Source organism: Capricornis sumatraensis, chromosome 12 (genome assembly GCF_032405125.1).
Source record: "Capricornis sumatraensis isolate serow.1 chromosome 12, serow.2, whole genome shotgun sequence".
Taxonomy (NCBI): Eukaryota; Metazoa; Chordata; class Mammalia; order Artiodactyla; family Bovidae; genus Capricornis; species Capricornis sumatraensis.
In genome coordinates this window covers 35,082,197-35,107,393 of record NC_091080.1, presented here as the reverse complement: position 1 = coordinate 35,107,393, position 25,197 = coordinate 35,082,197, and the positions used below count along the sequence as shown (strand labels likewise).

The 25,197-nt window shown below is 39.1% G+C and overlaps 1 protein-coding gene across 1 annotated transcript in view; it reads right to left on the bottom strand.

Moving 5' to 3' along the window:
- Positions 1 to 310: 310 nt before the first annotated feature.
- Positions 311 to 25,197, bottom strand: part of SOHLH2 (spermatogenesis and oogenesis specific basic helix-loop-helix 2) — a 38,796-nt gene continuing 13,909 nt past the window's right edge. The window contains exons 3-11 of the mRNA XM_068984352.1: positions 16,719 to 16,780; positions 16,534 to 16,638; positions 12,609 to 12,708; positions 10,818 to 10,928; positions 6,285 to 6,432; positions 6,026 to 6,117; positions 5,258 to 5,379; positions 1,699 to 1,955; positions 311 to 331 (exon numbers count right to left, since the gene is read on the bottom strand). Of these exons, the coding sequence (XP_068840453.1) occupies positions 311 to 331; positions 1,699 to 1,955; positions 5,258 to 5,379; positions 6,026 to 6,117; positions 6,285 to 6,432; positions 10,818 to 10,928; positions 12,609 to 12,708; positions 16,534 to 16,638; positions 16,719 to 16,780 (1,018 nt within the window). The remainder of the gene's footprint in view (positions 332 to 1,698; positions 1,956 to 5,257; positions 5,380 to 6,025; positions 6,118 to 6,284; positions 6,433 to 10,817; positions 10,929 to 12,608; positions 12,709 to 16,533; positions 16,639 to 16,718; positions 16,781 to 25,197) is intronic.

The following is a 25,197-nucleotide window of genomic DNA, read 5'->3' as shown; positions in this document are numbered from 1 at the left end:
TGGAATGTGTTTTGAGAACGAAAAGTGTCCAGGTCACCTAGGCCATTTGTTCTTAGAGCACCTTGGTTGGGGGAGATCCAAGTGTGTATGAAGCTAAGTATTAATAAAAGCCTATGGCTAGCTAGCACTCTTGCTGCCTGTCTTTCTACCTGCAGAAGCTTTAACCACATTTATCAGAAGCCATACAATGCAAACCCTTTTGATATTAGGTCTCTGGGTGTAGCTTTCAAGATCATTCTTTGTTCCATTCTTCCTGTATTGTCAAACGGCACCCAATAGGTGGTCTAGAGTGAATTTCAAACATGTGCTATTAATACGCCCAAAACTGTTGCTGCAAAGGTGAAAAAACAAAAAACACATTAATTGAATACTGGCCTGTTCTTACTCATAATGACACAAATGTGTGTTCTACGTCCTCAAGCATTAGGAAATAATTTGTAAAACCATGAACTCTTTAGGTGAATATGCCTGCAGGTTTTAAAATACGTATTATTCATAGTTACTAAACAATTCTCCAACAAAAACTTCATACAGTTAAGTGTAGGTCACAATTTAAAAAAATAATGTTGCAACCCTTTTTTTAAAAAATTTACTCTAGTTTTTGGACTGGTATACTAATGATTATTAGCAACAGTATTATATCTGTAGATACTTCATGCTTTAAAATGTCTAATGCTCTTTAGAATAGTTTTCTTATAATTATTTTTTGGGAAAGTCACTATTATTCCCACTCTATAGATGTCATATGGAAATAATGTCCCTACCTCAAATGACTGTCACAGGTTCATCAGATAACCCACATTAACATGTACGGTATTTGACACATTACTTACTGAGTGCTCAAAACATTATTATTAATATGCAAAAGTACTGATAGTTATATTAAGGTTATGAGAGTCTATTTTAAGCAGGCAAGTCTGGTTTGGGTCTTTCTCTGGAATTGGACAATTCTTGCCCAAAATGAAGATACCACTGTTTATATATGCTGAACCATCTGCCTGGAATGCTTTTCCCTTCCTCACTCACAATTCCTAACTGCTCTCCTGGGCTAATTCTCACTCTTCAGATCTCAGCGTAGTCAGTACTCCCTCCAGGGACATGCTGTCCTTAACCTTGCCCACATCTGCGTCACCCTGCGTACACTGGGGTCTCCCTCTACATGCTCCAATGCACATCACCACTGTCTGCTTCCATGTTTGCACCCTATGAGACTCAGCTTCAGCAACCCAGGGATCGTGGTCTAGACACTCCATTCTCGGTGGTTAGCAGAATGCTGGAACACAGTAGGTGCTCAATAAATATCTGTGGTATGCAGACACCTGGGATGTGAAACCAGCCTGGTTGGCATTTCAAGAACAGGTTTTCATAAAGTGTAAGTGACTGGGGCCTAGAGATAAAGCAGAACCCCGCCATGGGACCAGTAGAGGATGAGGCTGGTGGGGTGGGGAGCAGTGAGGAGGGGTGCTAAAGGAGATTAGGTTCCATTAGGTCACTTCCGGTGAGAGCAGCAAGGGCCACATCCAGACTGACTGTGGGTACCTAGAGAGCCATTGTGCAGCACCAGTGCCTGGGCTGCCTCCCATGGTCCCAGTCCGAGAGATTTCTAACCCAGAGCATCAGCAACAAAACGCAGGTCAGGGGCCCCTGCGGGCTGGAATGAAAGAGCCCGGTCTGACCCACAGATCCCAAGAGACTTACCAGACAGTTGGAGTGTGCTGTGCACGCCTGGCCCAACACAGAATTGCAGTGCTGAGGAAGAAACTTGGAGACTTTGGCTACAGCTGTTGGGAAACGCACTGAAGTGTTCTGATTTGTTACGGCAGCTGCGTCATAGGAAGGGACCACTTTAGAATAGTATCTGACAGCATGGAAGGAATTAAGAGACAGAGCTGTGCTGGGGATTCGGGTTTTATACACAGCACCGATAGCGTTCTCTGATGCAGAGCTGGACTGACCTTTAATGAAAGAGAGTATCCATCAGTATATGCAAATTGGTAACTCTGAACTACTATATCTGAAATAAATCACCCTCTATTTCATTTCCCCACGGTACAAACTTAAGATACTGCTACACTCAAATGCTGATGAAAACACAAAGTAAACTTTTTGGTAGTGACATTTAGTGTAATACAAACACTATAAATTAGTGTTCACTTGTCATTCTAAGACAGAGATTTTAGAGACACATCAGCTCTCTCTGCCTGTGTATGCCTGTGTGTGTCTTTCATCATAAAAAGTGACCATTTCTATGAAGCAAGGAAGAATGTTGGAAAGAAAAACTCCATTCAGCCACAAATAGTTTGGTCACTGATTTTTCCATCAGTGAGTGGGTTATACTGTTGTATCGCTCTCTTCTGTACAGTAACTAGAAGGCAGAAAAAAATGTTTAATATATAGTGAATGTTAACAATGTAGTCCGTATGCTGTGAATATTTATTTTCTTCTGGACACTAACAGAAATGAAAATAAAGGAATATAATTTTATATAGACTTTAAATACAAATGGACCTGGAATATTTGTGAAAAAAATCATTTCAGCAAAAGTGTACATAAATTTATGGAAAAGGACAAGTAAAAGCTACTTAATGAAGTCTAAACGCTGACTAAGATCAGCACTTCTGGTTTACAGGTCAGATTTATCACAGAAAGCAGGGGATCATAGGTGGCCACTTAACTTCTCTAACCTTCAATTTACTGGCCTAAGTGGTGAAAGTGCAATTTGAAAGACTTAACTGATTCCAACTGTTCCATTTGTCTTTCAAAAACCATTTTGCAACATGCATGGCCAGCTACACATGTGCTCATATCCAGCCCAAGGCAAAGTCCACAATAGAGAAAAATCCATATACAGGGATGCATTTTCTGAAATGCTATGTATAAAATCACTTTCCCCACAAACCTGGAAACACTAAATGTAGCAAGAAAACTATTCTCTAAATCATTGGATAAACTACTAAAACCATTAAACTGGTGATAAAGGCTGCATAATACAAAATCCAAGCGTACAGGACACAACGTTAAGTAAAAAAGTCAGAGACAAAATTGGAGGTCCGATATGATTACTACTATGTTGTTGTTGTTCAGTTGCCCCATCGTGTACAACTCTTTGTGACCCCACGGACTGCAGCAGGCCAGGCTTCCCTGTCCCTCAGCATCTCCCAGAGTTTGCCCAAGTTCATGTCCATTGCATCAATGATGCCATCCAGGCATCTCAGCCTCTGACGCCCTCTTCTCCTTCTGCCCTTGATCTTTCCCAGCATCAGGAACTTTGCCAATAAGACAGATGTTTGCACCAGATGACCAAAATACTGGCGCTTCAGCTTCAGCATCAGTCCTTCCAATGAGTATTCAGGGTTGATTTCCCTTAAGACTGACTGGTTTGATCTCCTTGCTGTCCAGGGGACTTTCATGAGTCTTCTCCAGTACCACAGTTCAAAGGCATTGATTCTTTGGCATGTTGCCTTCTTTACGGTCCAGCTCTCACAATCATACATGACCACTGGGAAGACCAATACTACAGAAGATTACTACTATAGTACTACTACCAAAAAATATATATATAATATATATATATATACACACATAAACATATATATAAAGACTTGAAAGAAATACATTAAAAAATGAAGTTATTATGTTAGCTGGGTTTTGTTATTCAGTTGCTAAGTCATGTCCAACTGTTTGCAACCCCATGGACTGCAGTACATCAGGTTCCCCTGTCCTTCACTGTCTCCCGGAGTTTGGTCAAACTCATGTCCATTGAGTTGGTGATGCTATCTGACCATCTCGTCCTCTGTCACCTCCTTCTCCTTCTGCTGTCAATCTTTCCCAGTACAGGTGGTCAAAATATTGGAGCTTCAGCATTAGTCCTTACAATGAATATTCTGGGTTGATTTCCTTTAGGATTGACTGGTTTGACCTCCTTGCAGTCCAAAGGACTCTCAAGAATCTTCTCTAGCACCACAATTTGAAGGCATCAATTCTTCGGTTCTCAGTCTTCTTTATGGTCCCATTCTCACATCTGTACATGACTACTACTAGCGGGTTTTTAGTAAAGGACTAATACTGCTTTCAAACAGAAGAATGTATATAAATAAAATCAGAATGAGGGGTTTGGTTCAATGACCTTCAAGGTCTCCTCCAGCCTGAACCTGACATAAGCCTATGGTCCTGGTGGATTTGTTTCTTCTTGGACCAGTTACTTTAGGTGATACAAAACCAAGAGATCCAGCGGCACAGAAAGGCCTGAATGCACAGCATGAGGAGAGTGTTTCAGAGATTCTGCAGGATATGAAGAGTGAAAATGCAGAAGTACTGTCTGTGTAAGAAGTAACACTGACAGGCATGTGCCTGTGGCCTGGCCCCTCTCTGATCTAATCTGGGCTGATTTAATCACTCTTTGTGACATTCAGCCAGAGCTACTCTAAGCAGTTTATCCATGGCTCATGGCTACTTTTTCCTTCTCTCCTTCCCTCCTTACTATGTCAGGAAAAAAAAGTCTAAAAGGACTAACAAACACCCTGAGGCTGATACATGAGCAAGGAGGGCTGTGTCCTATTTTGGGCCCCTTTCTCCTTTGACTTTTGACATCAATCCCAGTAACCCCATTTGTTCCTGGGTCTCCATTATGTCCCCACAATATGTACACAACCTCAATGACAGTGTCATATCTTTGCTATCACTACTAGTATTCGCTGAAAACTCAGATGACAGCTAGCATTTTAAACCAATGAAACTTTTTAAAATTAAGGCCTGCATATGACTTTTTTAGACATATGCTATCATGTACTTAACAGACTATGGTATGGTGCAAACATAATGTTTATATGCACTGAGAAATCAAACAATGTGTGACTCTATTGCGAAGCTCATTTTATTTCAGTGGCCTGGAAGAGAACTCACAATATATCTGCGGTCTGCCTATACACTCTTAGCACTGAATTAACATGAATACTTCCCTCGCTTTAGATTCTACTCACATAATACACACAGTCACTAGTGTGCTTGTCATCTGTGAGCAACATGAACTTTCTGGTGATGACAGTCAGTTTTCAGCCCACCCTCTGGGATAACACTATTCAAATGCCTGTGGCCAGCTGTGTCCTTCCAGCAGACAGCACCAGAGGACCCCGGGTGCAATCTTCCAGCTACAGCTCATCCCTTGGTTATGGCAGTGGCTGCACAGGAGCCCCGGCTGAGCAGGAGACGCCCCGAAGCCCCCATATACTACAGCCGCAGAGCAGCGGGCAGAGCTCACCTCTCACAGCTTCATCCACAGCATCCTGGGAGGCAGGAGCAGAGTACACATTCAAGTGCTCATCAGTCAGGACTCTGATGCCTGACGCAGGTGAGTGAGTGCTGCTCAGCGCACTGTTTTCCCTTAGAAGACAAAAAACATTCCTTAGGCATTTCTCAAAGAGGAGGATATGAACACTGTTGAGTTGAACTGCTCTTCTGTCATTCGAGTTCTAAAAGGCACAGAGATAAACTCTGTATTAAATATTAGAGCAAAGCATAGACTAGGACTCAGGATGGGGATTAAAGACATGAAGGAAAGGTTTACTTTTCCTTGTTAAGAGTTCTTCTTGGATTACATATTCTAATCAATTTAAATTAGGAAGCATTCATTTGGCACACCACCTTTTACACTAGAAACTTCTTTAAAGACTCCTAACTGAAAAAAAATGAGGCTGGATTGCCCTGGTCACAGAGGAATGCTAGAATCTATCATGCCACAAATGCATTGTCAGTCACCACAGGCACTACTTGTGAAGTCTGGTTTAAAGAAACAACAAAAGAAGTTAAGAGTGAGTCAAGTCATGAAGGGATCCCAGGCCTGAGACTATTATATATTTTATCCACTATAATTCAATGATGCACATCAACAAAGGGAAAAGTTCACTGATTCTTAGTAGATGCCCGAGTTCTCAGTATGGGTGGGTTCAGTGCCTGTGTTATTTCTAGCATTAATATCAGAGAAAAATAACAAGGCAACTTTGGATTCACAAGATTCAGACTGTCATACCTTTGTGCCATAATCGTGCCTGGGACGGATAGCTGGATGGGCATTTGTTGTTTCTTACAAAATCTCCTATTGCTCTGAAGTACTTCTGTAATCTAAGAAACAGACAGACAGAGACCTACTTTATCAATACATAGCTATAGATGTTTTTCAAAATATACAAACAGACATACATTTCCAATTATAAAACAGAAAGAAAGGAAACTGCAGCATTAAAGCATTGTCTACGAGGATAAAATTCAAGGGCTTGAGAGTTGCATACCTGGGCCATGATGGCTGGAGGGATCTTCTCCCGGACAAACTTCACGTAATCAACTGTGGCCTCGAGGACGGAAGCTGCATCATTCTTTCTCCCCCTCATATACGGCAGCAGGGTGCGCAGCTGCTCACAGCAATACCTGATTCGTTCTCTAAGCAGAGAAGTGTGACAAGTAAGGAATAATAAGTCTACTTTCTTCCTGTCACAAGGACAAACAGTCTTCCTCCTGGGTCTGTTTATAAAGGAACCAGCCTCTCCCTTTCTGATGTCCGATTCAGAGAAAGACCATGTCCCCACAAGCCAGCAGGCCCCTCCATGGCCCCTGGAATCCCAGCTTCATGGGGCACCAGCTCACATGCTGCCAAGTATAGTGTCTGTGCTAATGGCAACCCAGCTCACTCATCCCTGTGGGTGTGCAGGATGCCCGGACACTGAGGACACCAGAGAACACCCCCTCTGCCTATGGAAACCCACTGGCGACGCAACCCTCAGAGGAGAGACTCACACACCACACAGGTAAATCCTTTTGTGACCACACGAGAGACAACTGGAAGACAGAGTCCCTGGGATAGTCCCGTCACTCTGATCCGGACCACATTTCCAACAACACACAACTAGCATCCTGAAATACATAGGCTTTACATATGTTCTGAAAGGAAAATCAAAAGCCTGCTTCCTTTACACAAGGCGGGCACATGAGCAAAACAAAAAAATTGATATGCAAATGAGAACGACATCCAGGCTCATACCAGAAAGAAACCAACCTAAGTATTTCGTAGTTCTGAAGGGAAATACATAGGAAATGTAACACCAAATTGACCGAAGCCTTTGGAACCTTCAGTTATCCATGTTTTCATTTAATAAACATTCTTAAGCATGTTTTGTGCTGAATACTGCCATACTGACAATAAGTGGGATCAAAGGGTAGCTTTGCCAGTTTCTAGCTGGGATATAGGCAAGTTACTAAACCTTTCTGAACCTCAGAATGACAAAAATAAATGGATTAAAAAATCCACTTTGACATATAGCCAGTGAATGACTCAAATATTCCAGACCAGTGGGTGGTATTTTAATTGGACTTTAAGCTTTGGGGGTTCTGTGGAAATGTATCAGGGATGATTCTGTAAAAGGGGTGGAAGTGTCAACAATTTGACACATGGATGAAGGGCTTTGAAAGGTCATACACCCTTCCATAGGGTACTTTCACTTATAAGGATCACAAACACAGAATAAACTTTCTGTAGAATGATATCCATTATGGTAGCCTTTCAGTAAAATGACTTCCCTGTGGCTCAGACGGTAAAGCGTCTGCCTACAATGCAGGAGACCCGGGTTCAATCCCTGGGTCAGGAAGATCTCCTCGAGAAGGAAATGGCAACCCACTCCAGTATTCTTGCCTGGAAAATCCCGTGGACGGAGGAGCCTGGTAGGGCTACACTCTATGGGGTCGCAAAGAGTTGGACATGAATAAGCAACTTCACTTTCCTTTTCAGTAAAATAGGTAAACCAATCTAAAGACACAAAATAAGTGGATGCTTAAGTAAGCTAGAGGATATTAGTTCAGCAGAATATTATCTGGACGTGGAAAGGATATAAAGCCTACTGGGAAAAAATAGGGCATTTCTATAGGATATAAGTAGAAGATAGAAGAAGCATATAAAATATGATTACAGCCATTAGGGCCAAAAGAGACAATAGTGTCAATTAGTCATTATTTCTAGAGTGTTGGACTATAGAACATATTATTTCTTCCTTTTATTTTCTACATTTCCCAAGCATCTGTGGGGCACATATCACTTTTATAGTGAAAAATCATATTAAACATTTCTTCCATTAGGAAAATGTTCAAACATACAGGGAGACTGAGAGAATTAAAAATTCTTATTCTTTAAAAGCTGAAAGAATTAAGAATTTGTACAGGGAACACTTAAATACCTATAACCTGGAGTCCACAGTGAACAGTTACTGTCCATGCTTTGTCATATATGAATCATCCCACTGGCCAGACATCAATCCATTTCATTACACTGAAGTATTTCAAAGTAAATTACAGACTTCAGTACACTAAACCCCTAAACATATTATGAGCTACAGTTAAAATTATTTTATTTTCAGGTAAAAGTCACATAAAATGCGCCCATCTTAAGGGTGCCATTCTATGAGTTTTGATAATGCACAAAGCTGTGTGACACAAACCACCTCATTAACATTCTCATGACTCCAGAAAGTTCCTTCTGTCCCTTCTTAGTCAGTCTCATCCCCCGTAAAAGGCAACCACATTTCTGATATTTTTCCCTCTCACATTAATTTTTGCCTCTCTTTTAACTTCACATGTGTATTTTTATGTAAGGTTTCTCTTACTTACATAATGTTTTTGAGATTTATCCAAGATCATCTGTTATATCAGTAATTTGTTGCTTTTTATTAATAGCATTCCAAAGTATAAATATGCCACAATTTATTTATTCAGGCTCTTTTAAATCAGCACTTCCACTATTTCCAATTTTTGATCATTAGGAATAAAACTACTAGATCTTCTATACATCTTTTTGTGAATGCACATTTTTATTTCTCTTAGTAAATGTACAGAAATTGAATCAATGGGCTATTTTACAAATTTAGAAGAAACTGGCAGAATTTTCCCCCAAATTCTACCATTTTACACTCCTACCATCAGTGTATGAGAATCCCTGTTGTTCTAAATCTATGACAACATTTAACATTGTCAGTTTTAGTTTTAAAATATTGGACTTTCTGAGGTATATGTGGTAGTATCTCATGCTTTATAATGTGCATTTCCATGATGACAAATTACATTCAGCATTTTTTTCCACTGCTTATTAGGCACTTTATCTTCCTTTGTGAAGTGTCTGTTCAAATACTTTACCTATGCAGGTCTTTTTATTATTGAACTTTAGGAGTTCTCCATATATTCTAGTATCAGTATTTTATCAATATATTTGTTTTGCAAATCATTTCTCCCTGTCTGTAGTCTGCATATTTATTTTCTGAGTGGGGTCTTACGAAACCAAAAGTTGTAAATTTTGAGGAGTCCTAATTCTGTTTCTTTTGTGGTTATTGCTTTCTGTGTCATAAGGAACAATCGCCTACCCTCAGCTAGTGAAAACATTAACCTTTATTTTCTTCTAGAACTGTAGCTTTCAGTTCATTACCTATGAGCCACATTAATCTATTTAAATATAAATTCATAAAAAATTAATAAAAATTTGAATTCATTTCCTAAGTTGCAATATTCACATTTCAAATAATAATATGACTTGCAGTTACCTTCCTGGACAGCAGATACAGGCCATTTCTAACACTGCAGAAAGTTCTACTGAACAGTCCTATTCTAGAAGCTTTACAGCTCTAGCTTTATACAGTAGCCCTGTCTATACTCCATGCTGAATTAGTTTTCACATGATATGAGTAAGCGGTCAAGTTTCATCATTTGTTTCATATGGATGTCCAGTTGTTCCAGCAACATTTACAGAAAAGACTTTTGTTCCCCAAGTTGTTTGCTCTGGTGATTTGCTGAAAATCAAAAGACCAAAATATGTGGGTCTAATACTGGGCTATTGTGTTATATTATCTATCAGTCCATCTTCACTTTAGTAAAATAATTGATAAATGTAGCTGTATACTAGGTCTTAAAGCCAGGTACCTTACACACTCCAATTTTGTTAGATGTTTTCAAGATTGCTTTATTCTAAGGTCTTTTATATTCAGAGCCCTTTCCATACAGTTTTGAATTAGATTGTCAACTTTTTCCCAAAAAAAAAACACAAAAAACTACTCATATTACCTAGATTTGAATTGTATTTCAGTTTAGTGAGGACTGATGTCTTAATAACATAAATAGTTTAATTCATAATTATATATAATGCAAGACTTAGGTTTTTAGTTTATCATAGCAATATCTTGAGTGACCACTGTACAGATATCACATGTATTTTATGCATTTTTGTTCCTAAATATTTTTGTTAGACGTCTGTCTGAGCACTAGGCTAAGACCTCCTTGAAGGCAACAATTTATTTCTTATCTCAATTCTCCAATCATATTCTGGCACATTATACTCACACCTACTTGCTGAATGGCTAAATGAGTAGAATGAGTGAGTAGCATATCTTCCGTTGCCAGATAAACTAGTTTCACAGTGACGACTTTTTTTTTTGGCCATGCTGTACCTTTGTTGCTGCCTGCAGGCTTTTCTGTAGTTGCAGCAAGTGGGGGCTACTCTAGTTTCTGGTGCCCGGGCTTCTCTTGTTATGGAGCATGGGCTCTAGGCATGCGGGCTTCAGTAGTTGTGGTGCGTGGATTTAGTAGCTCCGAAGCACACAGAATCTTCCCGGACTGGGATCAAACCCACGTACCCTGCACTGGCAAGCGGATTGTTAATCACTGGACCATAAGAGAAGTCTTCACACTAACTTTTAACAATGCTATAAAAAACTATGAAATTCACGAAAGTAATTTCTTCCTACAAAGGAATAATGCTAAAAAAAAAAAGGGGGGGAGGCTGTATCAAAATTTACCTTCTCAGCTTTTCCTTGCTTGAATGAAGAAGAGAAATCTTTTTCCTTTTCTCAAAATTTGACAATGGAGCCTTTAAATCAAATCCAATGTTGTTTCTTAGAGATTCAGAGCTAGAAACAAGAGAAAAATTGTACCATATATTTAAAAGGAAAATTATGAGGCAATTGTAAAATAATCACCAAAGCATTAACCAAATGGTAAATGCTTTGATAGCATTAATTATCAAAGCATTTTACCTTATGTAACTGGTACAGAATATCTTATTTCAAAAGAATTTATTATTAAGATTATCATAAATTCAATCCAAAATTCTAAAAGATACCGATTAATAACAAATACAAACAGTACTAAAATATTCTAACCTCACTGATTATGAGTATTCCAAATTACATGACTGTATCTAAAGGTGCACTGCAGGAAAACAGCACAGAGGAGGAGAAGGCCAAGATACACTATTCCAGCTTGATCAGCAACTGCTGCAGTTTCCCTCCATGTAAAAATGCATCATTTAATGGATATTTTCTGGCTCTACCATTTTTCTAGATTTGATTTTAATTGATTTAAAAAATATATTTCCCTAAGAAACTTACAAATTAATATTATCTTCTTCATTTGAAGATGAAAAAATGACTTTCAAATGACTTCATTTGAAAATTTACTTTTATAGGCTTGTGAGGAAAAACAAAGATACAAGATGAGGAGGGCTCAAAAAGCAGTTTTAAGTAACACAAGCCTTCCAAAACCCTTCCCAACCTCAACTCTCAGAAAAAAGTTTAACACAGAAAATTTCTTTGAGGTTAAAATCTCTCTTTTTTTTTTTTTGAGGTTAAAATCTTAAGTAAGATAAAGAAAGCTGCTGTTAACTCTGCACTACTGAAGTAAGTGTATCCCTGGTTTAACCACACTTACTGGTTGCCAAGTCTCCTCCTTGTACAAAATAGTAGATGGTCACATTCTACAAATTCTGGAAGTGACTCAGACTTCTTACTGCCATCACCCATAATCCTCAGCACTTTTGTCCATTCTTTATAGTCAAATGCTCTATTTAAAAATCGCCTTGGAAATCAGCTTCAAGCGAAACAAAGAAATTCACGCATATAGAATTTTTATAAGCATTCAGTGTTAGAACTGAAAGGGTTTTAAATGGCCCTCAGTTCAATGGCCTAGCCTCTGCAGGTTTGAAGGCCAGTTCTAATATCCCAGAGGGACACAGACAGAGAGACTGTCTTTAAAGAGTCATTTTCAATAAACAGGGTGATAGTTCAGGAAAAGACATTGGGGAAAAGCATAGCAGCCGATGGATAACAGCTCAGGATTCCATTGTTTTAAAAGTCTGAACATCACTGCTTTTATTTAACCCAGTCTCTAGTTGAACATGTCCAGTGATGGGAGTGGGTAGTCTATCCCTTCTCCAGTGGATCTTCCCAACCCAGGATCTCCTGCATTGCAGGCAGATTCTTTACCAACTGAGCTACCAACTGAGCTATCAGGGAAGCCCCATGGGTAAGTTACTATCTGACAATTCAACCTGCTCCCCTGTGGTGGTGGACTGCTTCCTTATACTGAGATGGATATTTCTTTCACATGCACCCTCAGTGCCAGCTCAGGATTCTGAAATACAGAACAAGCTGTATCCTTCTTCCACAAAACAGATACTTTGTTTTGCATCAACCCCAGCACTGGAGCTGCTGCTCCACAATCAATAAACCCTCCAGAAACGTTTTTTAATGAAACGTACACAGTAAAAATTGCTATTAGGAAAAAGTGAAGGAAAAGAAAAAAAAACTAACCAAGCAAATACATTAGTAGAAAAATATCCCAGGTGTTCACTGCAGGACTTCTGCAGAGGCAACTCAGGTTGTTCAGGCTTCACAGAAATTTCATTCTTAACTGCAAATTAAAAAAAGGAACCATTTTAATTATAAAATCACTGGCGGGGATGATGTTAATCACACATGCAAGCTCTAATCAAAAACAGTTGTCATGTTTCACTCAATAGATTTTACAAAGCAGTGCTTTTAAAAAAAGTAATTTATAGATTTCAGCCTGTTAAGCATGAACAACTCGGGTGAGAAAGCAAAATTACAACACTACATAACGCTTACTCCACAGCAGCCTCCTTTAACCAGATTTTACTAATTAGTGATAGGTGTGCTTAAAATGCATTCAACTGAGCTTATTTATTATTTACAGGTAAATGTCAGAGGCAGAAAATGCATATGAGTCTTCAGCAAGCAGCTGGATTGTCAAAATAAAGCATCTGATGGTTGTGTTGTTTTTTGGTTTGGGGGTTATTCTTTTTTTGCTGTCTTGCAGCTGCTTATCCTCAGAGCAGAGATGAGATGACTGGTGAGATGTGGTTATGACCAACAGGAATGTGCTAGACAAGTGGAGATGAGCAGCTGTTCTACTTCCAATGAGAACCAAAATGAGAAGAGATTACCAAAGGACCCTGGTCCAGAAGGGTTACCATTTCTCTCCAAGGAAGAACTCTGACACTTGCAGTGGCTGGGAGCCATTAGAATGTTACAAAACAGACTCACTCATCTTCCCTCCATAATGAAGAACATTAAAAAAAAAATGAGAGGTGTACTGAATCTTGCATCATCTGGAGTATGAGCTTATCCATCGCAATCCCAAAAGTGTCTTCCACGTCCATTTGAAGAAAAATACCTTAATTTAAATAGATTCCTGCTTGTAACCCAGGCTTTGAAAAACCATAAATAGTCACTGATCAACAATGATTCCAGTGGAATTTAATTTCAGAAATTGGAGTCTGCCCTTTTACAAGCCATATTAAAACTAATTTAATTATCTTAAGTGTTCAGATGCTGGAAATACACATAATACAGTATAGATGAAGAATTTAGAAATGTAAGGTCTCAATGAAGCACTGAAACCAATTATCTGTATATAAAAATCTAAAAAAAAAAAAAACAGAAACAAAAAAGAAAGTAACACACAATAAAAATCTAAAACAGAAAGGATAACCACTCTATCAACTTAAAGAAGTAAAATAATTAATATACAAGTGTTTACCAAAGCACAAGACTCAAGGTTAATGGCACTCGTTTTTACCTAATCATACAATGACAAAGCATGAATAAGTCCATTTAAATGACTAAGGAATGATTTAGCAGCTACTAAAACAAACAACAAACAAAAAAAATACCCTGTGCTTAACTACAACATTGCATTTGTCCTTATGCAACACACTTTAAACCTTTGAAGACAAACTTTCTCCACAGGTAGAGAACATGTTTCCCTTTATTTTATTCACACTTGTTTTCTGCAGTTCTGTTCAGTTTAATTCAGTGGTATCTGACTCTTAGCAAGCCCATGGACTGCAGCACGCCAGGCTTCCCTGTCCATTACCAACTCCCAGACCTTGCTCAAACTCATGTCCATTGAGTCAGTGATGCCATCCAACCATTTTCATCCTCTGTCGTTCCCTTCTCCTCCTGCCTTCAATCTTTCTCAGCATCTTTTCTAGTGAGTCAGTTCTTCACATCAGGTGGCCAAAGTACTGGAGCTTCAGCTTCAGCATCAGTCCTTCCAATGAATACTCAGGACTGATTCCCTTTAGGATTGACTAGTTGGATCTCCTTGCAGTCCAAGGGACTCTTACGAGTCTTCTCCAACACCACCATTTAAAACCATCAGTTCTTTGGCGCTGAGCCTTTTTTATGGTCCAACTCTCACATCCATACATGACTACTGGAAAAACCATAGCTTTGACCAGATGGACCTTTGTTGGCAAAGTAATGTTTCTGCTTTTCAATATGTTATCTAGGGTTGGTCATAGCTTTTCTTCCAAGAAGCAAGTGCCTTAATTTCATGGCTGTAGTCACCATCTGCAGTGATTTTGGAGCCCCCAAAAATAAAGTCTCTGTTTCCATTGCTTCCCCATCTGTCTGCCATAAAGTGATGGCACCGGATGCCATGGTCTTCGTTTTCTGAATGTTGAGTTTTAAGCCAACTTTTTCACTCTCCTCTTTCACTTTCATTAAGAGGCTCTTTAGTTCTTCTTTGCTTTCTGCCATAAGGGTGGTGTTACCTGCATATCTGAGGTTATTGATATTTCTCCCGGCAATCTTGATTCCAGCTTGTGCTTCATCCAGCCTGGCATCCTGCATGATATACTCTGCATAGAAGTTAAATGAGCAGGGTAACAATATACAGCCTTTCCCAATTTGGAACCAGTCTGTTGTTCCATGTCCAGGTCTAATTGTTGCTTCTTGACCTGCTTATAAGTTTTTCAGGAGGCAGGTCAGGTGGTCTGGTATTCCTATCTCTTTCAGAATTTTCCAGTTTGTTGTGATCCACACAGTCAAAGGTTTTGGCGTAGTCAATGAAGCAGAAGTAGATGTTTCTCTGGAATTGTCTTGCTTTTTCTATGATCCAACAGATGCTGGCAATTTGATCTCTGGTTCCTCTGCCTTTTCTAAATCCAGCTTGAACACCTGGAAGTTCTTGGTTCACATACTATTGAAGCCTTGCTTGGGGAATTTTGAGCATTATGTTGCTAATGTGTGAGATGAGGTCAATTGTGTGGTAGTTTGAATATTCCTTGGCAGTGCCCTTCTTTGGGACTGGAATGAAAACTGACCTTTTCCTATCCTGTGGCCACCGCTGAGTTTTCCAAATCTGCTGGCATATTGAGTGCAGCACTTTCACAGCATCATCTTTTAGGATTTGATATAGCTCAGCTGGAATTTTATCACCTCCACTAGCTTTGTTCTTAGTGATGCTTCCTAAGGCCCACTTGACTTTGCATTCCAGGATGTCTGGCTCTAGGTGAGCGATCACACCATTGTGGTTATCTGGGTCATGAAGGTCTTTTTTGTATAGCTTTCTGTGTATTCTTGCCGTTTCTTCTTAATATCTTCTGCTTCTGTTAAGTCCACACCATTTCTGTCCTTTACTGTGCCTATCTTTGCATGAAATGTTCCCTTGGTATCTCTAATTTTCTTGAAGAGATCTCTAGTCTTTCCCATTCTATTGTTTTCCTCTACTTCTTCGCATTGATCACTTAGGAAGGCTTTCTTATCTCTCCTTGCTATTCTTTGGAACTCTGCATTCAGATGGGTGTATCTTTCCTTTTCTCCTTTGCCTTTCACTTCTCTTCTTTTCTCAGCTATTTGTGAGGCCTTCCTCAGACAACCATTTTGCCTTTTTGCATTTCTTTTTCTTAGGGATGATCTTGATCACTGCCTCCTGTACAATGTTACCAACCTCCATCCGTAGTTCTTCAGGCACTCTGTTTATCAGATCTGATCCCTTGAATCTATTTGTCACTTCCACTGTATAATCTTAAGGGATTTGATTTGGGTCATACCTAAATGTTCTAGTAGTTTTCCCTACTTTCTTCAATTTAAGTCTGAACTTTGCAATAAGAGTTCATGATCTGAGCCACAGTCAGCTCCCAGTCTTGTTTTTGCTGACTGTATAAAGCTTCTCCATCTTCAGCTGCAAAGGATATAATCAATCTAATTTTGGTGTTGACCATCTGTGATGCCCATGTATAGTGTTGTCTCTTGTGTGTTGTTTTCTTCAGACTATGATAAACAAGGATTATAGGTCCTTATACTATAGAGACTGCAGTTAATTGTCAACATTTAAAAGGTATCAGTGGAAAACCAAATGTATAAAAACGGTTCTCATAGAATTTTAATTACAAGTTTTCAAACCTTTGGAAACTTGTTTTCCACTCACCAGTACGTGAGAAATATGTTTTCCAGTATTTCAACACAACACTCATTTTTTCCATTGTTAGTGGTTCGGTTAAAGCAATATCAGCTCCGTGCCCTGAAACACAACCTAAGAATCTTTGTATTAAATATTGACCTTATGATTTCTACTTGGAGGAAAAACAAATAATATACCCAACAGGGACATACCTTTAAAATTCTCAGGGATTATAAAAACAAACAGCAAATGTGTATTTTTTTCCTCACCAAATCTGAAAGGGAAAAAAGAAGTTTAAAATGAAGCAAAATCAACATTAAAAAACTTGGGATTCATACATTTAGCTTATTAGGAAGTAACTACACTAGGGTGACTTTCTTTATTTCATCAGAATTTAAAATGGTGATGTTAATATGGAAATTTACTGACAGCAGCATCTTAAATCAGTGAGGGAAAAGACTGCTGTTGTTCAGTTGCAAAGTCATGTTTAGACTCTTTGCTATCCCATGGGCTATAGCTCGCCAAGCTCCTCTGTCCATGGGATCTTCCAGGCAAGAATACTGGAGTGGGTTGCCATTTTCTTCTCCAAGGGATCTCTCTGACCCAGGGATCAAACCCGAGTCTCCTGCATCTCCTGTGCAGATGGATTCTTACCCCTCAGCCACCAGGGAAGCCCTACTGATAAGAAGGATTTTTTCTTTCAATTTACAAGATGTTGCATTTTGATTTCATGCAATTGTATGAAGAGGGCTCTGCAGTGTGTGGCTGAGGTGAGCAGTAGAGTTACAGATTATTTGAAAAATACAAGGGAAGGGGATATTCTGAAACTCATGCTTGCTCTGTTTAAAGTTTTATATATAATAGATGCTTTAGCCTCTCTGTTCCCTTTTAATGGGCAAGAAAATCCAAATTCTGAGTCATTAGTCAAAACCCTGGCTTCTCCAAGCAGGAGTTCACTCTGTTAATAAGAATAGTCTTTTTACAGTTCATTTCTATAGCAACCACTAATGCCAGGCTGTTTAAAACTGGGCAAGGGGTAAGTGAGAGAGAGGTGACTTTTTAAAAATAAACCTTTAACTTTAGAATAATTTTACATTTACAGAAAAAAATATGACAACAGATTTTCCATATACTCTAAACCCAATTTTCCATACTGCAAACACCTTACATTAGTTTAGCAAATTTCTTACAATTAATGAGCCAACATCGATACATTATTATTAATTTAAGCTCATTCTTTATTCCAATTTTCTTATTTTTCCTAATGTACTTATTTTTCCTATGCCAGGATCCTATCCATCATCCTACACTACATTTAGTGATCAGGCTACTTGGGCTACTCTGCACTGTGGCAGTTTTGCTGACTTTTGTTTTTGATGATCTGGATAGTTTGAGGAATACAGCTCAGGTATTTGAAAATACCACTCATGTACTAGGTAGAATGTAACATGGACCACTTTTATTCTCACTTAAAAAAAAAAAAAGAGCCAAAACCTTATCCAGATTCTTGACCTAACTACAAGTTTACAAGACATTTAAAAAAAAAAAAAAAAGAGGAATCTGTTTTAAGATGCTATGGGGATGAAATCAGAATGTGGGAAATTTAAAAGACAAATGGCCCCTTTATAAAACACATAGAGAGAAGATAAAAAGAAAAAAATCAAAAGGAAAGGAAAATTGAATCTCCATTTGTATAAAACTCACAGTTTAAAAAAGAAATCATAAGATAAACAAGAGAAATTTGAACACCAGCTGGCTTTTTGACAATACTAAGGAACTGTTATTAATTTTTTAGGTGTGATTATTGGTATTGCTTTTTAAAGATCCCTTATCTTAGACAGGTACTTATTCAAGTTCTTATGGATAAAAGGAAATGATGTCTTAGCTTTGCTTTAAAATTATCCACCTTGCCTTTAAAATAACCTACCAGTGAGTAGGGATGGGAGGCTGGAGAAGGAGGTGTAGGAGAGGGTAGGTATGAAACAAGATTGGCTGTATATTGATAACTATTAATATTATTGGCACTTGGAAGTTCACTGTACTATTCTCTCTAATACACTTGAAGATTTCCAACATGATTTTTTTTTTTAAAATTGTGGCATTATTGTTAACTATACTTAGGAATTCAGTAAGGTGGAATTCTGATATTTTGGTGGATACTGAGCATTGATATTAGCTAAAAGAAAATGATTTCCCATGAAGAATAATACTGTGAACCTGACTTTAAAGAGAACAGCTAAAACTGTTGAAGACAAAGTATTCTTAAATATGTAAAGCATCATTTATTAGTATATGGCCATATATATGGTTATTATTTATTCCTTAAAACAAGACCTGGAAGAACCCCCAATGAATAATATTTGGTCATCTTATATCTGCATTTGAAAGTAAACATACTCTATTCTACATTCCAAATTACATTACACATAGAATATAGATCTAAGCCATACATACTGGGAACCTACTGTGTGCCAAATTCTGTGCTGGCTCTGGGGGATACCATGAACAGACAGAAAGACCAGTCCCTGTCCTTGTGGAGTCAACACTTTTTTGGGGAGGACAGACACTGAGCAAATGCCTGTAGCTGAGTAATTCAGTGGCGACTCTGTGCCCAGTGCTGCAAAGGAAAGCCATGGGGTCTGAGGGGAGCACGGCCTGGGCACCAACCTGCTCTGCAGCTTCAGGCAGGGAAACTCCAGCTGGCTAGGAGCAACCACATGAAAGGCAGGGGCTGCGGGAGAGTGGGAAGCAGACAAGCAGCAAAGTGCATTCTGGAAAGGGAACAGCACATGTGCAGGCCTGGGAGTGCAACGAGCAAGTGAATTCCAGAAAGTAAAAGAAGTCCAGGATGGCTCTAGTACAGAGCTTCTGAAGGACAAACACTTAAGACAAGACTAGACAGGGAGGCAGGGCTGGAGTCTGATTATAATAGGCCTTTTAGGCCAAGTTAAAGATACGGTATTTCATTAAAATGAGCAAAAAGTAAAATAAGATGGACAATGGAAACTGTTAAGCTTGGGAGTAACATGATTATCTTTGAATTTTTGGGAGACTACTCTGCCTACAATGGGGTGAACTGACAGAAGATGGCACAGAATACATCTGAGAGACCACAGTATAAGCTATCCAGGCAAGAGTTGACAGAGAAAAAATTATTGAGACATACTAAGAACTTTCTTTAAATGATTCAGAATATTTACCAAGTCAATTATGTCAAACAAGTAGGATATTGCTAAAATGTGACAATCACGCTACTGAGATCTATTCAGGGTTGACTCTTTGCTATGAATTCTGAAAGAGAATGTGGGCTGAAAGAGAAGAGAGGAAAGAAGAGAGGAAACTTAATATGGTTTCTATGAGGAAATGAAAAGCTAAGTTGTTCTACTGTCAAAACAGGCAAGTGTGGGAGGGAAGGTAGAATTCGACCACAGACTGATGTGACACTAAGAAAGGCCCATTAGCACACAGTGTGCTGTGGACGGCGGGGAGCGGTGTGGACGGCGGGGGCACGGTGTGGACGGCGGGGAGCAGTGTGTACAGTGGGGGTGAGGAGGAGAGAATAACCCCTGCCATGATGTAAGTTTTTCATATCTATTTTGTAAGTGATGAAAAAGTGTAGAGTATACCAGGGGTATGGCTAACAGGATGAGGTGGGAGGCACAAACGGACTGAACAGATAGAAACTTAGTGGGTAGTTTAGGCCAACTTTTGAAATAAAAAACACTTTCCAGGTTCATGAAAAAATACATCATGGTAAGTTAAAATATTCTAGAATTAGAGAAGTTTTAAAAAGCAGATTCTCTCCTTTTAGAAATAATCCTATTTCTACTTTTCAATTGATTTTACTGACTAGAAAACAGGTCAGATTTGGATATATGGATTTTTATACCCTGATGAATTTCAAGCTTTACAAACGGAGTTGGAATTCCTGGATTTGTCAAGAGAACAGAATCAATTACCAACCCAAACACTTCCCCTGCCGGTGGAGCCCTAATTGTACAGGAACTCCAGCAATCAATAGAGTTCCCAGAATCCAACACTCTGGTCCACAGATCAGCTTCTCAATCACATTCTGTACAAATCAATAAGCTGAAAGAGTTTCTAGTATCCAGGGTCACCAAAAAAGGTCCTCTTTCCACTAAATGAATGTTCCTTAATGCAAAACTAAGCAACACCAAAATACAACAAAAATCTCCTTCCTCCACCTCAACTGATACCACTTCTTTCACTTGCCAAAGCCAAATTGCAGGTTCTGAGACCTTACGAACACTTAAGAGTTGAGGTCTCCTGAGATTTTAAACATCTGCAGCTTGCTGGGGATACTTTATTTCCCCTGGTTTCACCACATACACTGCTGAAATGACATGATGCTTCCTCCGTACACAAGACTGGCTGTTGATGTTCTAGTGTCCATCCCTACACGTCCATCTCCAGCAACCTCTGCAACTGGAGGCTGCTATAAGCTCACCCTGAAGCAGTGCCCACCCCAGTCTGGTCCCCATCTCCAAGTCCAGTCCCTGGTAGCTGGAACAAAAAAATAAAAAGATCATACAAAGGTGTTTTGAGCTGAGTTGTACACTCTGATGATCGAAGAACCTCAGGAAAGCCCAGCTGGCCTCTGAAATCTATCGTCTAATAGGAGAACCAAAAGGTTCTTTCAAGTCCATATGAAGCCAGGGGACATTTTAAAATGCACTTCCTTTATAGCACAAGGATTTCAAAAGACAAAAGCCAGTGTCATTTTTGAGGAGCAGCCTCTCTCAGAACTGTTTCCATTATGCTGCCTGTGGGCCCAATGCAATCAAATTAACCTGGCATGGTCTAGTTTGGTCTTTGTAACAAGTAATATCATTTATTAATTAATTAAAACAGCAAGCATTTTCGTGAGAAAATTAAGAGTTTTTCTATAAATATGAAAACTGTGAGTTTACTTGCTACTAATAGGGCTCCTGCAATAAAATGCAATGATTTCTTCCAGTCAATAGTGAAGGCTGGTGTTCCCTGCTCACAGTGTGCTTTTTGTCAGAAGAATTTCTGCTGCAACCCTAAGTCCGGTTCACCAGATGACGTGATGCTAGAAACAATAAACATCTAGAATGTTCCCCAGTTCTTATAGGATAATGTTTTTATTTTTTTTTAATTTTTATTCCATGACTTTATGTTTATGAATAATGCTTTCAGAAAAACTACTTAGATGTTTTGTTGTTACAGTGTTTACTGTCAAGAATTCAGGTCATGCAGACTGGCTAATCGGATTTTCTGAGCAGCACTGACAAGTCAAGGATGTCCTGGAATTTGGGAACATAACAGGACAACCTGTGGCTCACGAGACTGGGTTTCCTAAATGAAGTAATAAGTTAACTGATCAGACAACTGGATCTATATGGGAAAAAATGAAACAGAATCAAACCTGATTTGCTGACTGAGCAGATGGAAGCACATTTTGTGTTCCCTCCCTATTGCTGTACTGCTCTGAGCTCACAAGAATCACAACAGTTTGAAGGACCTCAGAGAGTTCATGGACTGGAATATCACAATGCCAAAGAGGATGCAAGCACAGTGGATGAGTCTGCAACATACACTGATGTTCTGCCCTGGCCTTTGTAAGACAGAGTGTCTGGATGCATCTGAATTACCAAGTGTCTGCCTTCTGAATTTGGCTCAGTTTTGAGAACTGACCTGTGCCAAGGGTCAAACACTCCTGAAATTCTGGAACCAAGAATATGAATCTTGAGATCATCTTAAAATACTTTACCACTGGGTGGTATCTGAGTTCATCTGGCTCAATAAGAATGTATTCATGAAATGACATCAAGATCAAAAAGAATAATTAAGGAGCCTCTTAATGAAAGAGGAGAGTGAATAAGTTGACTTAAAACTCAACATTCAGAAAACTAAGATTGTGGCATCCAGTCCCATCACTTCATGGCAAATAGATGGGGGAACAGTGACAGACTTTATTTTGGGGGGGACTCCAAAATCACTGCAGATGGTGACTGCAGCCATGAAAGTAAAAGATGCTTGCTCCTTGGAAGAAAAGCTATGACCAACCTAGACAGTATATTAAAAAGCAGAGACATTACTTTGCCAACAAAGGTCCGTCTAGTCAAAGCTATGGTTTTTCCAGTAGACATGTACAGATGTGAGAGTTGGACTATAAAGAAAGCTGAGCGCCAAGGAATTGATGCTTTTGAACTGTGGTGTTAGAGAAGACTCTTGAGAGTCCCTTGGACTGCAAGGAGATCCAACCAGTCCATCCTAAAGGAAATCAGCCCTGAATATTCACTGGAAGGACTGATGCTAAAGCTGAAGCTCTCATACTTTGGCCACCTGATGTGAAGAGCCGACTCATTGGAAAAGACCCTGATGCTGGAAAAGATTGAAGGCAGGAGAAGGGGATGACAGAGGATGAGATGGTTGGATGGCATCACCGACTCAACGAACATGAGTTTGAGCAAGCTCCAGGAGTTGGTGATGGACAGGGAAGACTGGCGTGCTGCAGTCCATGGGGTTGCAAAGAGTCGGACATGACTGACTTAACTGAACTCAACTAGAAATGTCAACCTATAATCGAGACGTGCCATCATTCTTGAGGATGTCAGGGTATAAAGTACTATTATTTTTATGAATATTTAAAACTGTTTCATGATTAGTCCCAGGCCAAAACCACAGTTCTGTAAGAATAAATTTTAAAATCTTTTTAATAAGCTGGCTTGCATTTTATCCTAAAAGAAGTTTATATAGCTAACAGAGTACATTCATTCTTATTTTCAATAGACATTGATATGTATTATAGATATACATACATTTGTGATCATGTGCTCTGACACTGAAAATACACATGGACCAGTTCTTTACTTACTGGCAGGGCACGTAAGTGCCCAAAGAGAGATGAGTAAGGTAAATACTTCTATATTTTCCTGAACCTATCCAGATTTTGAGATATAACAGAACAACAACAAAGCTCTAAGGGGAAAAATCCAAAATACAGCATATAAAAGCTAAGCTGAAACCCTTTATCTTGGCTTAGTCATTTAACGTTAGCCCAAAACTCATGAGATAAAGTGTTCTAGGAAAGATAAAGATTTAATGCCTTATAAATGGGGCAAGATGTTCATGAGACTCATTATCCTAAGAAAACGTATAGCCTCAAAAATATAAACATGGTCCATAAGGGTATAAATAAGTCATAAAGTCATAACAGTTCTGAGGACAAGAAAGGGAATTTCAGAGACATTTCCAGCTGCTGAGGTCAGTATCAGGAAACACAAAGCTACGATAAAGAAGGCTTTGTCCCTTTTTCAAAGAGGAACACAAAAGTTAGGACTCATGGTCCTTCTGAGGTATGCTCACACACCCATACCTTGAGCAAAATACGGAATACCTAGTATTAGTCAATACCTAAACTGAATATTGAGAATAACATAATGAGACCAAAAAAAAGAGAGAGAGAAAACCAAATTCAAGTGTACTCGACAAATTATCTTTTTTTTTCAAAAAAATGATTTTACAGCAAAATAACCGAACTATCATATACATGTCTGTATATATAGTTCCTTTATCTGCCTTCTTCTCTCTGCTAACACATCTTACGCTATGCTATTCAGAGCAGAGAAAGAATCCACAGAGGGAAGGATCACACAGAGGCTCTCTCCTCTGTCCCTGAAGCTTTTAACAACTGTGACTAGATGTAAAGCCTGTTCTTCAACGTAACTTTAATCTTATCCTGTTCAAAATGTAGCCTCAATCATGTGCATACATGAGGCCTTTACCACCTTTGGAGGAGCACGGCTAGACTCTGGCCCCTGGAATGAAGCGAGGTCAGCCACCCAGCTGGTCCACTGCTCTTCCAGAATATGTTTAGTTTAGAGTAAGTTTGGCATTTACAGGATCTCAGAGGTGTAAACAGCCAGATCATTACAGACTTTTAGAAGAAAGAACGGGAAGGGAAGAATAAAGAATTCTAGTCTGAGCTGTGTGAACACAAGCCATGTGGTCTCATGAAAGTCACTTCAGCCTCAGGTTTCTAATCTGCTGAGTAGGAAGGATGAAGCCCTGCTGTCATAAAGCTGTTGTAAATTCCTTAAAATGCTATATAAGTGAGATACTACTATGCACCTTCAATGAGAGGTACTCTATGTTTAGGAGCCTTTTTGAAAAGATGTATTAGTAAAATAGGCATATCTTCAGAAAGAAGATTGTACACACTATGTTTTGGAAGTGAAATCCTATTTGAGGTAATTTGCCTGGTTTGTTTAGTTCATATTCTGAGTAGAAAGCCAACGAAATTCATAAGATCAAAAGTTCCAAGACCCCAGGAGCAGGGTCTGTCTTCTGTCTTGTCTTTAACAAGTAACCAGCGGCTCTGGCTTTTTCCCAGTCCCATCTTTCTTTTCTCCTAATGTAATATTCTTGCCCCTTTTCATTCTGGGATTACAGTATTGCTCTGAACTTTCTTCTTTGGTCTAGAAAGACCTCTCCTGTAATGATGAGAAGTCCCTAAACATATATCAATCTTATTTGCAATTACTCTTCATTGAGTCTTCTCACAGAAGGGAAACACATTCAATCTCACCTAACCCTGTTTAAAAACATCCTAAATGACTCAAAATCATATGTAATCAGGCAAGGAAGAACCTAACTCTTCACCTCTAGACTCCAGATAGAAGTGGGTCAAACAGAAGAACATCT